General features: G+C 33.5%; 1 protein-coding gene across 1 annotated transcript in view; it reads left to right on the forward strand.

Annotated features, from left to right (window-relative positions):
- LOC107048424 (cytoplasmic polyadenylation element-binding protein 2) overlaps positions 1 to 14001 on the forward strand; it is a 158506-nt gene extending 144505 nt beyond the window's left edge. Inside the window, exons 4-8 of the mRNA XM_015271583.1 lie at positions 8261 to 8515; positions 8649 to 8761; positions 10929 to 11321; positions 11697 to 11807; positions 12638 to 14001. Coding sequence (XP_015127069.1) covers positions 8261 to 8515; positions 8649 to 8761; positions 10929 to 11321; positions 11697 to 11807; positions 12638 to 12754 — 989 coding nt within the window. The 3' untranslated portion in view covers positions 12755 to 14001. The remainder of the gene's footprint in view (positions 1 to 8260; positions 8516 to 8648; positions 8762 to 10928; positions 11322 to 11696; positions 11808 to 12637) is intronic.
- The last annotated feature ends 112 nt before the right edge of the window (positions 14002 to 14113 follow it).

Genomic DNA, 14113 nt, shown 5'->3' on the forward strand with positions numbered 1-14113 from the left:
ATTTTCTCAAATATCCAAAAGGAAAACATTTAAATTGCACTCATCGAGATGGTGATCTCCCTCGCAATTTCCTTAAAAGAAAGCAATTCATTAGGGGAAAACTCTATTGCAGTTTTGCACCTAAAGTGGCGAAGTTTCCTTATCAGTTTCCATATTGAAACTAATTCTCTCCATACTTTCCTCTCGTTTCCATTTGTACAATAGATAGGGATGGGCGATGTTTGTCGATTTAAAGAAAACATCGATCTTTCATGCGCAAACATCGATGTTTCTGACCAAGCTTACAAAATTTTTCTTTTTTTTTTCGAAGAATAATTTTAATTGATACGAATAAACAAAATAATAATTTATCCGCAATCAGAAGTAATTATTTGCCACACTATGTCTGTTATAAATGATAAGTCAACAAAGTCTAGTCGTCTAATGGTTTTTTAAATGGAAAAAAAAAATTCAATTCATTTCAAATAAATTTTTTTAACAGTTATTGCAGCTAACGGAAAATATTCAATATATTTTCTTCAATTAATCAAAAACCCTGTTTTGAGATTCAAAATTTAATTCTCCAGCAGTACTTATTATAGAAACGTAAGTTCCTCGAGAAGAAAAAAAAATTTATAGAAAAAAAATTTGTTTTTCCTCCTGTGTAATGAGCAAAACATTGACTTTTTACCTAATTGATATTTTTTCCTGATAAATTGATTCACAACATCGATGTTTTTTAAAATATCGTCTATTCCTAACAATAAAGCATTCAATTGAGTTCACGAGTTTAATATCAGAATTTTTTTTTTTTTTATTTAAGCTTGCGGAAACCTACAGGTTTATAAAGCTGTAAAAGTAAATGTATATTTATATATACATATATACATGTATGAACATCAGGTGTGTTTTACGTTATACAAATATTTTTGGTTCTTGGTGTTGATGTTGAGATTCGGTATTTGTTTACTATATATTAAGATCACATTTTACTAAGAATTTGTCTATTATTTTGATACATTTGTTGTTCAATTGTTTTAAAAATATTCGACTTTGGTAAGGTGGGTGAATATCAGAATTCGTAGTATTCGAATTGTTCTCATGCAGTGATGGAACCTGGTCAGTTGACGGGGAAAAGGGATGAAAATAAAACAGCTGGTCTATGCGAAACTGAAACTATTGATTTGCCTTTTGCGTTAAGCGTTTCGACATGCACCCCCTTTATGCATGTACACACACAAAAATTATACAGCGACAGCTGACGCTGTGACATCATTCGTTTACTGGGGAAATAATTTCATGATTTAATCGCCTAGGCTGGTCCCCGTTGCTTGTCTATGAACGATTCGATGAAATCATAGAATATGTTGTGACATCATATGCAGATGAAGTTCCCCCGACGTATGAATATTCATCAGGATATGCAATCTAGAGCGAAGTGGTGTGTTTTTTTGCGAAAATTTGAGTGTTTCTCATAATAGCAATTCATCAACATAATTGTTGTACTTTTTTCCACTCAATTGACCAAAAGTAAAAGTACTGTTTTCACTTCTATCAAAATTTTTTGGCAGATGGTGATGTTTTTGAGTCAAAGTTTTGACGATGACTTGAATTGAATTCGATTCACTACAAAACGATTTCGTTTTGCATCCAAACAAATTTTTCAGCCATCATTCAATGAATTCAGAAAATTTTTTTAGTTATCGTGGAAGAACCGATATTCAAAAAAATTCGAAAATGAATATTGTTGAGAAAACGTTCACATAAAATGTAAAAAATATTTATTTCATCATTTATTTGCATTTAGTGAACTATTTGTCAACTATTTATTTCATTTTTTATTTGCGTTAATCTAGACTGATATTCGTATTCAACGAATTAACATCTTGAGAAAATTATTTACTAGTCAACTATCTGCATATCACTTATCAATTGATTCGATGTGTCTAGTTTATTGTCTAGATTTAATTTGAGAAGTACAAGTTGAGGGTTCACGATCTCCCATATATCCACGGTAGAAATTACCTTGAATCCACGGGAAAACGTCCCGTATATCGACGGTAGAAGTTACCGTGGAGCGTGTGAATAGACACTGCCAAAAAAAATTGCTTGTGCCAAATATATTTACTTGCCACAAGTAAATGCATAAAAGTAATTTTTTCTCAGTCTTGGTTTGGACGCAACGAATGACCAAAATAATTTTTCGCAACCGTTGTCTCAATCTCAGTAGACTAATGGCTACGGAGACACCTCTCCTCGCGGTAGACAACGAGGGATAGACAAACGAGCCGCTGAAACCGAGAAAAATAGACCAAGAGCCGAATAAACAAAGCGGAATGAAAATAAAAGAAATGAGGCTTTCTCCCCGTTGTTTTCTCAACTCGCGACTCCACCGTTGTTATCGCCAACCTCGCGAACTCGAATTTTCCTCCCACATTTTGCGGATTTATTTTCATTTTCCTTCCTTTTTTATTTACTAAAGCTGAAAGAAACGTGAAGTTGTTTTATATCGAAATATCTCGAAACTGCCTGACCGCTAATCATCAATTTTTATTGGTTAATTGGTCACGTGAAGTAGTCGCTGAAAAAAATCCCCGGTATTTTCAAATTCTTCAAATGGTAAGATTTTTTTCTGCGTCGTATTTTTCATTTTTTCATGTGTGAAGTTTATCTTTATGTCAAAACATATCTAAATTGTCTAATTGTTGATCATGAGAAAAAAACATAGTATTTCTAAATTTTTTTAACACAAATTATTCTTCACTTCCAAAATTTTAATTTTTTCATATTTATCATACGCGCAAATGATCAATTCTCGCTTCTCAGATTTTCATACATAAATTCTAAACTCTGTAAAGTTCATGAAAATTCTTCGGTTTCCCAAATAATTCGAGAAAAATCTTTGAAGAGTTACGATTATCTGGAAAACTGGAATTTTCCGAAGAATTCAAGAAATTTTTTCAGTTTTCTGGGAAAGTAATTCATAACCCTCACCTCATTTTTCAACAATTACAGATTTTAATCAGATTATTTTAAAAAGTAAAAAAACGAATTAATCGAAAATAAAAAATTATTCATTGATGTTTCACTCTTCATTCTCTTCATTCTCTTAATTCTCTTTAAGTCATTATCAATCTTTATAAAACATCTATGAGTATATGAAGTTTAATAAATTCGATTTCTTCATTTTCACGACAAAAAGATAAGCGCGCGCGAAAGCGCGCGCACAGACCTAGTCTGCGTACAAAAATGGAGAACCTTTCGCGTCATTTCGTCCGGCTCCAACCGGTCTCCGTTACACTACTGCGAAATTCAGGGTTCATTATTCTGATTTTTTTTGTTTTTTAATTGAGTTCACGGAAACGATTGTTCTTGGAACGACTGCAATGTTGCCGTGACAAAATTTGACGGCTGCACACTATTTCCCCCTNATTTTTTTCTGCGTCGTATTTTTCATTTTTTCATGTGTGAAGTTTATCTTTATGTCAAAACATATCTAAATTGTCTAATTGTTGATCATGAGAAAAAAACATAGTATTTCTAAATTTTTTTAACACAAATTATTCTTCACTTCCAAAATTTTAATTTTTTCATATTTATCATACGCGCAAATGATCAATTCTCGCTTCTCAGATTTTCATACATAAATTCTAAACTCTGTAAAGTTCATGAAAATTCTTCGGTTTCCCAAATAATTCGAGAAAAATCTTTGAAGAGTTACGATTATCTGGAAAACTGGAATTTTCCGAAGAATTCAAGAAATTTTTTCAGTTTTCTGGGAAAGTAATTCATAACCCTCACCTCATTTTTCAACAATTACAGATTTTAATCAGATTATTTTAAAAAGTAAAAAAACGAATTAATCGAAAATAAAAAATTATTCATTGATGTTTCACTCTTCATTCTCTTCATTCTCTTAATTCTCTTTAAGTCATTATCAATCTTTATAAAACATCTATGAGTATATGAAGTTTAATAAATTCGATTTCTTCATTTTCACGACAAAAAGATAAGCGCGCGCGAAAGCGCGCGCACAGACCTAGTCTGCGTACAAAAATGGAGAACCTTTCGCGTCATTTCGTCCGGCTCCAACCGGTCTCCGTTACACTACTGCGAAATTCAGGGTTCATTATTCTGATTTTTTTTGTTTTTTAATTGAGTTCACGGAAACGATTGTTCTTGGAACGACTGCAATGTTGCCGTGACAAAATTTGACGGCTGCACACTATTTCCCCCTCCACTCGGTCATCTCTAGCTCCTCCCCCACCTACTCGAGCTTGTCTGTTTGGCGATTGGGGGTTCCGGATCACTCGGCCTTTTTTTTCAATTTCGCGTTGCGATCAGTCGCATTTTGACCCCTTTTATTGTGCGTGTTGGAGTCGGATGAAAATTTAGTCTGTGCTAGTCGCGCTTTGTTGTTGGCTTTTTCGGAGGAAATCAAAGGGATTAAATTTTTTTCAACTAAACGATCGACATGTGCAGCTGCAGACAAGTGTTTCCAGTGCGGACGAGAGGTACGAGCGGTTGATTTTTGCGGGATTGAATTGCAAAAAATGGAGAAAATAGTGGCGGTGACGGAAGGGAAATCAGTTCTTTGGAATTACTTGGTCGGGTTGATGACGAAATGACGATTAGTTGTGAACGCGGGTGTAAATAGACACACGTGAGCGCGGCGGGAGGAGTGGGGAGACGGAACACATCAAGTTGATGCGTCAGTTCTAGTTGAATAGCGGTTTATCTCCATGAGGAGTGGGTGTAGGGGAAAATGTCAAATGACGTTTTTTGTGGGAAATTTCAGGCGCTATAAAAAATTTCTTTTGACTTTTTACGCTAAATTCATTCGTTAGGGAGATAATTGAGCAGGTAATGGACGGGAAAATAGATCGAATTAGATAATTCATCTTGAATTCATTAATGAAGAGAGGATTATTTCGGTTATTAGTGGTTTTAGCAAAAAATGTCATAAAACATTTTTTGTTGGAAATTTTATGAGCTACAAATGATGTCTTTTGATATTTTTCGGTAAAATCACTCATTAGGGAGATAATTGAGTAGTTTTTGGGTGCGAAAATGAATCAAGTTGAGTAATTCATCTTGAATTGATTAATGAAGAGGGAGTTATTCGGGTGATTAGTGGTTTTAGCAAAAAATGTCATAAGATATTTTTTGTTGGGAATTTTATCAGCTACAAACAAGTCTTCTGACATTTCGCTCTAAAATCACTCGTTAAGAAGATAATTAAGGAATTAATAAGCGCGGCAATAGCCCAAATCCGATAATTCATCTCAAATTGATTATTGAATAAGAAAATAATCCGATAATGAGTGGATTTAGTAAAGAATATTAGAAAACATTTTTTATTGAGAATTGCATCAGCTACAGACAAGCCCTCTGACATTTCATTCTAAAATCAGTCATTAGGGAGATAACTAAACAATTAATTAATGACAAAAAAGCTCCGGTCGAATAATTAACCTCAAATTAATTCTCAAATAAGGGATTCTGTAATGATTTTGTCGATAAGTGTCAAAAGACGCTTTTCACTGGAAATTTCATTCATAAAACAAAATAAATTACTCATTAGGGAGATGACTAAACAATTAATTAATGACAAAAAAGCTTCGGTCGAATATTTAATCTCCAATTAATTCTTGAATAAGGGATTCTCTAATGATTTTATCGATAAGTGTCAAGAGACATTTGTCACTGAAAATTTTATCCAAAAAACAAAATAAATGACTCATTAGGGAGATGACTAAACAATTAATTAATGAGAAAAAAGTTTCGGTCGAATAATTAATTTTCAATTAATTCTTAAATAATATCTTCTGTAATGATTTTATCGAAAAGTGTCAAGAGACATTTTTCACTGAAAATTACACAAAACATAACACAAAATAAATCACGAAGACGGAGATACCTAAACAATTAATTAATGAAAAAAAAAAGTTCCAGTCGAATAATTAATCTCCAATAAATTCTTAAATAATGTCTTCTGTAATTATTTCATCAAAAAATATTGAACGACATTTTTCATTGAAAATTTCATCTACAAAAATAATCTCTCTGACATTTCCCTCTAGAACCATTCGTTTGTGAAACAAATCGGAGATTGCTAAAAAAACTCGCGACTGAATTTATTCCAGACAAATTTTCGGATCGTTCTACCACCCCTTCCCCTACGTTCTCTTGTCACTCACTCGATTGCAATCGTCTGTTTCTCGGAGTACCCCCGATGCTCCTTTCTTCGACTCGCCTCGTTTCCCCGGATATTGTTCCCTCCCCACGTACATGTGTGTTCCTTCTGTTTTTTTCTCGTTCCCCTTAACGACGATTTCAATAACAGACAGACAGCCAATAGCTCTCCGATTTTTCGTGAATACGAATACATTGTGAATTGACGTATCAGTTAATTTGGTGAATCCAGAGTTTTTAGTCGTTTTGGAATGGCTGCTTCCGTACGGAGAGTGAGATTTCCAATTAGGAAACGTTTCGGTTGGTTTCCCTTTTTTTGACATGGTGACATTTTTTTAGGGGCGGGTGGGGCAAAATGGACACTTTCTTTGCATGTTCAGGATTCAGAAACAAATGGATTAATTGAGAATTGTCTGGGCTCATCGCAAAGGGAAAGTATTGCACTTTCCTGTCCCGAGAAAAAAATTATCCCATTTTATCAGAAATTCAATGAGTTATCAAGATTTTTTAAAAAGTTTTTAGTGTGCGGTTTGCCCCACTCGCCCCCCTGGAAAAATACGATATAATGACATGAAATAACAATTCCAAATGAAAAAAATCGGGTCTTCTATTTCAATTCTTCAGTTAGAGAATTAAATGTCAATTTTTCATGTATTTTTTTCAGTCGCTGAGTTCATTTCATTAAATTAATTAATAGATTTGTTGATTTTGATCTTTTTTGGACATGTGTAGGTTCATCACAAAGGGAAAAATTGTGCTTTCTAAAAAAAAATTATTGAAATACGTCAGAAATTCAATGAAGTGTTGAGATTTTTTCATTAGGGTGCGGTTTGCTCCACTCGCCCCCCCTAGAAAAATACGATATAATGACATGAAAAAACAATTCCAAATGACAAAAACCTAGTCTTCTATTTCAGTTCTTCAGTTAGAGAATTAAATGTCCATTTTTCATGTATTTTTTTCAGTCGTTGAGTTTATTTCATTAAACTAATTAATAAATTTGTTGATTTTTATCTTTTTTGGACATGTGTAGGTCAATCACAAAGGGAAAACATTGTGTTTTCTAAAAAAAAATTATTTAATTTCGTCAGAAATTCAATGAATTGAGATTTTTTACAAAGTTATTAGTGTGCGGTTTGCTCCACTCGCCCCCCCTGGAAAAATACGATATAATAACGTGAAAAAACAATTCCAAATGACAAAAATCGAGTCTTCTATTTCAATTCTTGAGTTAGAGAATTAAATGTCAATTTTTCATGTATTTTTTCAGTTACTTAAATTTATTTCATTAAACTAATTAATAAATTTGTTGATTTTCATCCTTTTTAGACATGTAGAATTTTTTTATGGGTGGGTGGGGCAAAATGGACTTTTGTTTGAATGTTCGAAACTCAGAAAGGAATGGATCGGTTGAGTGTACAGTCTAGACTCATCACAAAAGGAAAGAATTACACTTTTTAAACAATCAGCTCATTTAAAAAAAAATTTTATGAGTTATTCAGATTTTTTAAAAAGCCCCTATGGAAAAAATAAATTATATAATAACGCGAAAAGACAATTCCAAATGAATTAAATCGTTTCTTCTATTTTAATTCTTCAGTTGAAGGATTTCATGCCAATTTTTCATGTCCAGTAATATTGTACATATTATTCTCAAATTTATTCAATTAAACTAATTAACAGATTTGTCGATTTCTCCCTTTTTCGACATCTAAAAATTTTTTAGAGATGACTGGGGCCAAATAGACCTTTTTCTTTGAATATTCATACCTCAGAAACCAAACTATTAATTAATTGCAATTTAGATTCGTCACGAATGAAAAGAATTGAAATTTCCAAAAAAACCTCATTTCATCAAAAATTCAATGAGTTATGAAGATCCTTGAAAAATTATAAATCTAATTATAAAATAATAATCGATATAATAACTTTAAAAAAACACTTCCAACTGAAAAAATTGTTTCTTCAATTTGAATTCTTTAGTTAAAGAATCAAATATCAATTTTTCTTGCCCATTATTTTTTTAAAATTACCTTGCATTTGTGTTATCACGTTAATTAATAAATGAATTGATTTTTCGTTCCAGGCAAATCACCGTTCTTCCCGGGTCTCGAGGAGCAAGGTGGAACCCTCCTTGAGGATCCAAATGCACCAGGACAGCTTGACGGTGTAGGCGTTGGTGTGGGGGTTGGTGTTGGTGTGAGCGGTGGCATGAATGCACCGCAGAATGCGCCCTTATCGTCACCGAGCCGCAGCAGCCCCCACAGCCAGGGCAGTGAAACCGGTGAGCGCTTCTCTCGGAAGGTCTTTGTTGGCGGTCTACCACCGGACATCGACGAAGGTATGACGATGAGTCTCTCTTATTTTAATGATAGTGCAGTGTTCTACGTAATCAGTGGAACGAAACGGAATCCCAGAAGCGAAACAAATCTACGATTTTTTTTGAAAACTTGTTTTTTTTTCCATTTTCACAGACGAAATCACAGCTAGTTTCCGGCGATTTGGGCAGCTGGTCGTTGACTGGCCACACAAGGCCGAGAGCAAATCGTACTTTCCGCCCAAGGGATACGCTTTTTTACTGTTCCAGGTGAGTACCAGTATTTTTAGGGGCATTTGGGGAAATCATTATTATTTTCACATTCACTATTTTTAGTTAATTTTTCGACCCAAAAACATATACTTTATTTGAAGATTTCAAAGGTCTTTAAATAAGTTTTTTAAAAATCTCAATTTCATCTTAATGTCATTATTTTTAGGGACATCTGGGGAGATGATTTTTATTTTCATATTCACTATTTTTCGCCAAGTTTTCACCCAAAAAATAAAACTTTAATTTAAAATTTCAAAGGTCTTCAAATAAGATTTTTAAAAATCTCAATTTCATCTTAATGTCATTATTTTTAGGGACATCTGGGGAGATGATTTTTATTTTCATATTCACTATTTTTCGCCAAGTTTTCACCCAAAAAATAAAACTTTAATTTAAAATTTCAAAGGTCTTCAAATAAGATTTTTAAAAATCTCAATTTCATCTTAATGTCATTATTCTTGGGGGTATCTGGGGAGATGATTTTTATTTTCATATTCACTATTTTTCGCCAAATTTTCACCCAAAAAATAAAACTTTAATTTAAAATTTCAAAGGTCTTCAAATAAGATTTTTAAAAATCTCAATTTCATCTTAATGTCATTATTTTTAGGGACATCTGGGGAAATGATTTTCATTTTCATATTCACTATTTTTAGTTGTTTTCATCCAAAAAATTATACTTTAATTTAAAATTTCAAAGGTCTTCAAATAAGATTTTTAAAAATCTCAATTTCATCTTAATGTCATTATTTTTAGGGACATCTGGGGAAATGATTTTTATTTTCATATTCACTATTTTTTGTCAAGTTTTCACCCAAAAAAATTATACTTTAATTTAAAACTTCAAAGGTCTTCAAATAAGATTTTTAAAAATCTCAATTTCATCTTAATGTCATTGTTTTTAGGGACATCTGGGGAAATGATTTTTATTTTCATATTCACTATTTTTCGCCAAGTTTTCACCTAAAAAATTATACTTAAATTTAAAATTTCAAAGGTCTTCAAATAAGATTTTTAAAAATCTAAATTTCATCTTAATGTCATTGTTTTTAGGGACATCTGGGGAGATGATTTTTATTTTCATATTCACTATTTTTTGGCAAGTTTTCACCCAAAAAAATTATACTTTAATTTAAAACTTCAAAGGTCTTCAAATAAGATTTTCAAAAATTTTAATTTGAATCCTGAAATTCTGAAGTTGAGATTTTTGAAAGTCTCAGTTTGAGATCACAAGTCTCAAAATAAACCTTCTTTTGTGTTTATTGATATGTTCTTTTAAATTAACTCCTTTAAAAATCGACGAATGGGTTTTACAACTCATTTGAGAAAACTGAAATATTCAAATCGTTCATTTTTGTAAACGAGCATAAACATGAATAAACGAATCATAATTGTCCAACCCATTTAGGTCAGAGGAAAATAGAATAATTCTACTTTTTTAATATTGCGTTTACTCAGGTTTTCTTCGAACAAAGTTGATTAGAATTAATATCTAGAATTATGAGATTATCTCACATTTTGACGTTAAGGATAGGAGAATCTGAATGCAATATAGTGAAAATGACGATCGATTTTTTCACATTGAACAAATAATATTAATATCCAAATACAAAATTTCTGATATGAATAAAAAGAAGCTGTGACTCAATATTCCAAATGAAGTTTTAATTTTTAATTTGGTGCTGAAAACACGAGATGACAATATTCTAAGCACGGAATTATATTGATGAGATGAACAACAGATTAATTGAATTACCGTGTGAACTAACTAAAAATTGATAACAGTATGGGCACGCACTTTTACCAGAGTATCAACAAACATTGAATTCCAGAAATTCACACTCTAAAGTGTGTTCTAGAAGGAATTGAATTGTAATTATGATTAAAATCTTATTCAGTGAGCCTAGAAATTAGACCATGAGCAAATCATTTATTGTAATATGAAAATTTAACAGCTGATGAATTGGGACACACGATTCTCATCGGTCGTATTGCTTTTTACAATGAGAATGATCATAAACAATTAATTGAAAAAAGGAATATCGAATCTGAATCGTATCGAAATAATTCCACAATCAACAGAATCTGAATGTTTGAATGACGAAACAAAGTTTGAATGCTCCACAATTTGCCCAATCGAATTAATATTTGAATTTCGTTCCAGGACGAGAGCTCAGTGCAACAGTTGATTGACGCATGCATTCAGGACGATGACAAGCTCTACTTGTGCGTGAGTTCACCAACAATCAAGGACAAACCAGTGCAGATACGTCCTTGGCGTTTGAGCGATGCTGACTTTGTTCTTGATGCATCGATGACACTCGATCCACGAAAAACGGTGTTTGTCGGTGGTGTACCACGGCCATTAAAAGCTGTCGAGCTTGCCATGATAATGGATCGGCTTTATGGTGGTGTTTGTTACGCTGGAATTGATACCGATCCAGAGCTCAAGTATCCCAAAGGGGCTGGACGCGTTGCTTTCAGCAACCAACAGAGTTACATCAGTGCCATCTCGGCGAGATTTGTACAGTTGCAGCACGGTGATATTGACAAAAGGGTAAGGATTGATTTCCACTAAATCTTGACAATTTTCAACTGAAGTTTCCAATTTTGGAATTTTGAATTTTCTATTTTCACGTGTGAAATAAATTCATAGAAGAAAATAGCGAATTCGGTACATAATTCTATTGAAGAATTATTCATTATTATCTTTACAGCTTATCTATGCGTTGTTTTGCAGTAGAAATGTTCAACGGAACATATTCTGTAGAAAAAAAATGAATGGAATTGGATTTTTCTGTGGGACTTATTTTATTGAGACGTTTTCTGTAGAAATTCCTCGGCTCGAATTTTCAAATTTTTTTTTACTGTCTCATCCCATTTTCAGTTTGCGTTAGATCGAGTCTATTAACTTTTGATTCTTTCTTCACAGGTCGAGGTGAAACCCTACGTTCTTGATGATCAAATGTGCGACGAGTGTCAGGGACAACGTTGCGGTGGCAAATTTGCTCCCTTCTTCTGTGCAAATGTAACCTGCCTTCAGGTAAGTTTTGTAGAAAATTTTCTCGTCGTCACACTTGAAAAATTTTGTCTGAAACCCCCGGTGCAGTTCTTGAGAAGTGTAGTGTCCACTGAACTACTAAATCTATTTTTGCGACAAAAATTTCTCATTCCGGCGCACTTTCTGCATGTTTGGCACAAAAAAAATCCTTTTTGATAATTTTCAAAAAAATATTTTCTTGGCACAAGTAAGACTTGTTTGAGAACTTTGTCGTTTTTCCGTCAGTGTAGGCAATGCAGTAGCGAAGTGGTCAGACGGTTTCAGTTGATTTTGGCTATTGGCCAGTTTTCAATGAATATCTCGAAATCTAGGGGAGATATCAAAATTTTTCTCATAACCTTTTTAGTAGCACTTAATTTGTTCCACAAAAAAGGTTATTATGAAAATTTCGCTATCTCCTTTAAACTCAGAAATATTTCTTGAAAACTCAACTAAAGACTAAATTGACTTAAACAGTTTGACCTTTTCGCTACTGAATTTACCCCAAACTTGTTTTTTATTGAAGTATTAACCTCCAGTGGGTTTACCTTCTCAAACAGGAAGTTTCAATTCAACATTAGTTCAATGTCATTTTTGTTTACCCAGTAGTATTGCTTTTCCTTAGATTCTAATTTCGTTACTTTCAATCAATTCGTGGATTACTCTCAGGTGTTCCAACTATTTACAATCAAGAAATGCATGAATGGTAAACGGCCCGGGACATTTCAGATCTATTAATTTATCGCTCACTCGTTGTCTCCCTCCAGAGTGACCCCCCAAACTAGGCTCTAAAAAATCCCGAAAAATAATCACTAAACACTTACTGATTTCAGTACTACTGTGAACACTGCTGGGCAACAATTCACTCCCGGCCCGGTCGAGAGTTCCACAAGCCCCTGGTCAAAGAAGGCGCAGATAGACCACGAGCCGTACCATTTCGCTGGTGTTAACCCCAGCTGCATCGCACCTAATGATCGTCGCGGCCCTTAGCTAATTAACTGTCAACCCAGCCTCTATTACCCAGAACCCCCCTCTCCCCCTACCGTTTAACTATCTACCACTATCTATACCGTCTATTCGTCACTATTTACTACTGAATCTTATCGCTAATCTAATTCTTGCTACTCCACACCTTTACTACTCTCTAAATTAACCGTTTACTCGACGAAAAGATGAAGACAAACTGATAATTATGACTCAGCGAGGCTTCCTCGGCTGTTTGCGAAGCCTGGGGGTTGCAAAATGATGAATGAAAGATGAACGTAAGTGGAATGACAATTAACGACCCTTCGATGACGATCAGTTGCACTCGAGTGTCATCGATTGTCACCAGGAGGCAAGTGACAAGTTGGGAAAAGGGAAGCGATGAATTTTGAAGCAAATTGTGTGAGACAGTGCAACACTTTCCTCACCCTCTTCCACTGATTTAGAGAGGCTGGAACACACTGACTAATCCTGACATCCTCGGGGGGTCATTGAGACGTTGAACACGACAGAATTATTCGGAGTGAATAACTGATGACTTTATGTTTTTTTTTTTTTCAATCAAAGATAATACGAGGGACGAAGCAAGTGCGTACTAAAGGATGATATCACGCTTCATCGCCTCTGTATTAGCGGGAAAAAAATTCACTGTATCGCAAAGTCTCTAGATATTTAAGAAAATTTTTGAATTAAGGTGATGACTATTCAAATAGGGAATGAATTGCAATGCGAAATTTTTAACGCGTATTCTCTTCATTTCTGAGACCGTGTTGTGGATTAGAAGTGAAGTGAGATAATGACGAGATAAGTGTTTGAAATAGGTGAGAATGATGTTGAAAAGTTTAATTTTTTTTATTATTTTTTGTTTCTTTATTATTGTATTTGTTTTTATTTTTTTTTTTCAATTTAATATATTTTTGAGCTAAGAAGAAGCTCGATACTCGACGGCTCACAGGGAGGGTAGTCCACGAATCTCTCGTGTTTCATTGATAAATCGTGATGATGAAATTTTTTTTTTAATTAGAGTCAATTTGGTGTTGATGAATGAGTAGTGAGGATTCGTTTTTATACCTTTCGTCGAATTTGAGTTTCTTCCCAGTATTCAATTGACTTTTATTTTTTATTCTTTGATTTATCGATTGAATGATGTGTGTAGATTTTTCATGAACCGGGTGATTCATTAGAAAAGAAAAACCGCAATTCTTGATATAAAGACTAGTCTGTTCCAATGTTTAATGTTCATTTATCAATTGTGGCTTAAGATTAAGCCTAAAATACTGAACAATGTCTTTATAAAAATAGATTTGCATATTTACCCCGACCCC

This window comes from Diachasma alloeum, unplaced genomic scaffold (genome assembly GCF_001412515.2).
Source record: "Diachasma alloeum isolate Michigan unplaced genomic scaffold, Dall2.0 Dall_scaffold_00192, whole genome shotgun sequence".
NCBI lineage: Eukaryota > Metazoa > Arthropoda > Insecta > Hymenoptera > Braconidae > Diachasma > Diachasma alloeum.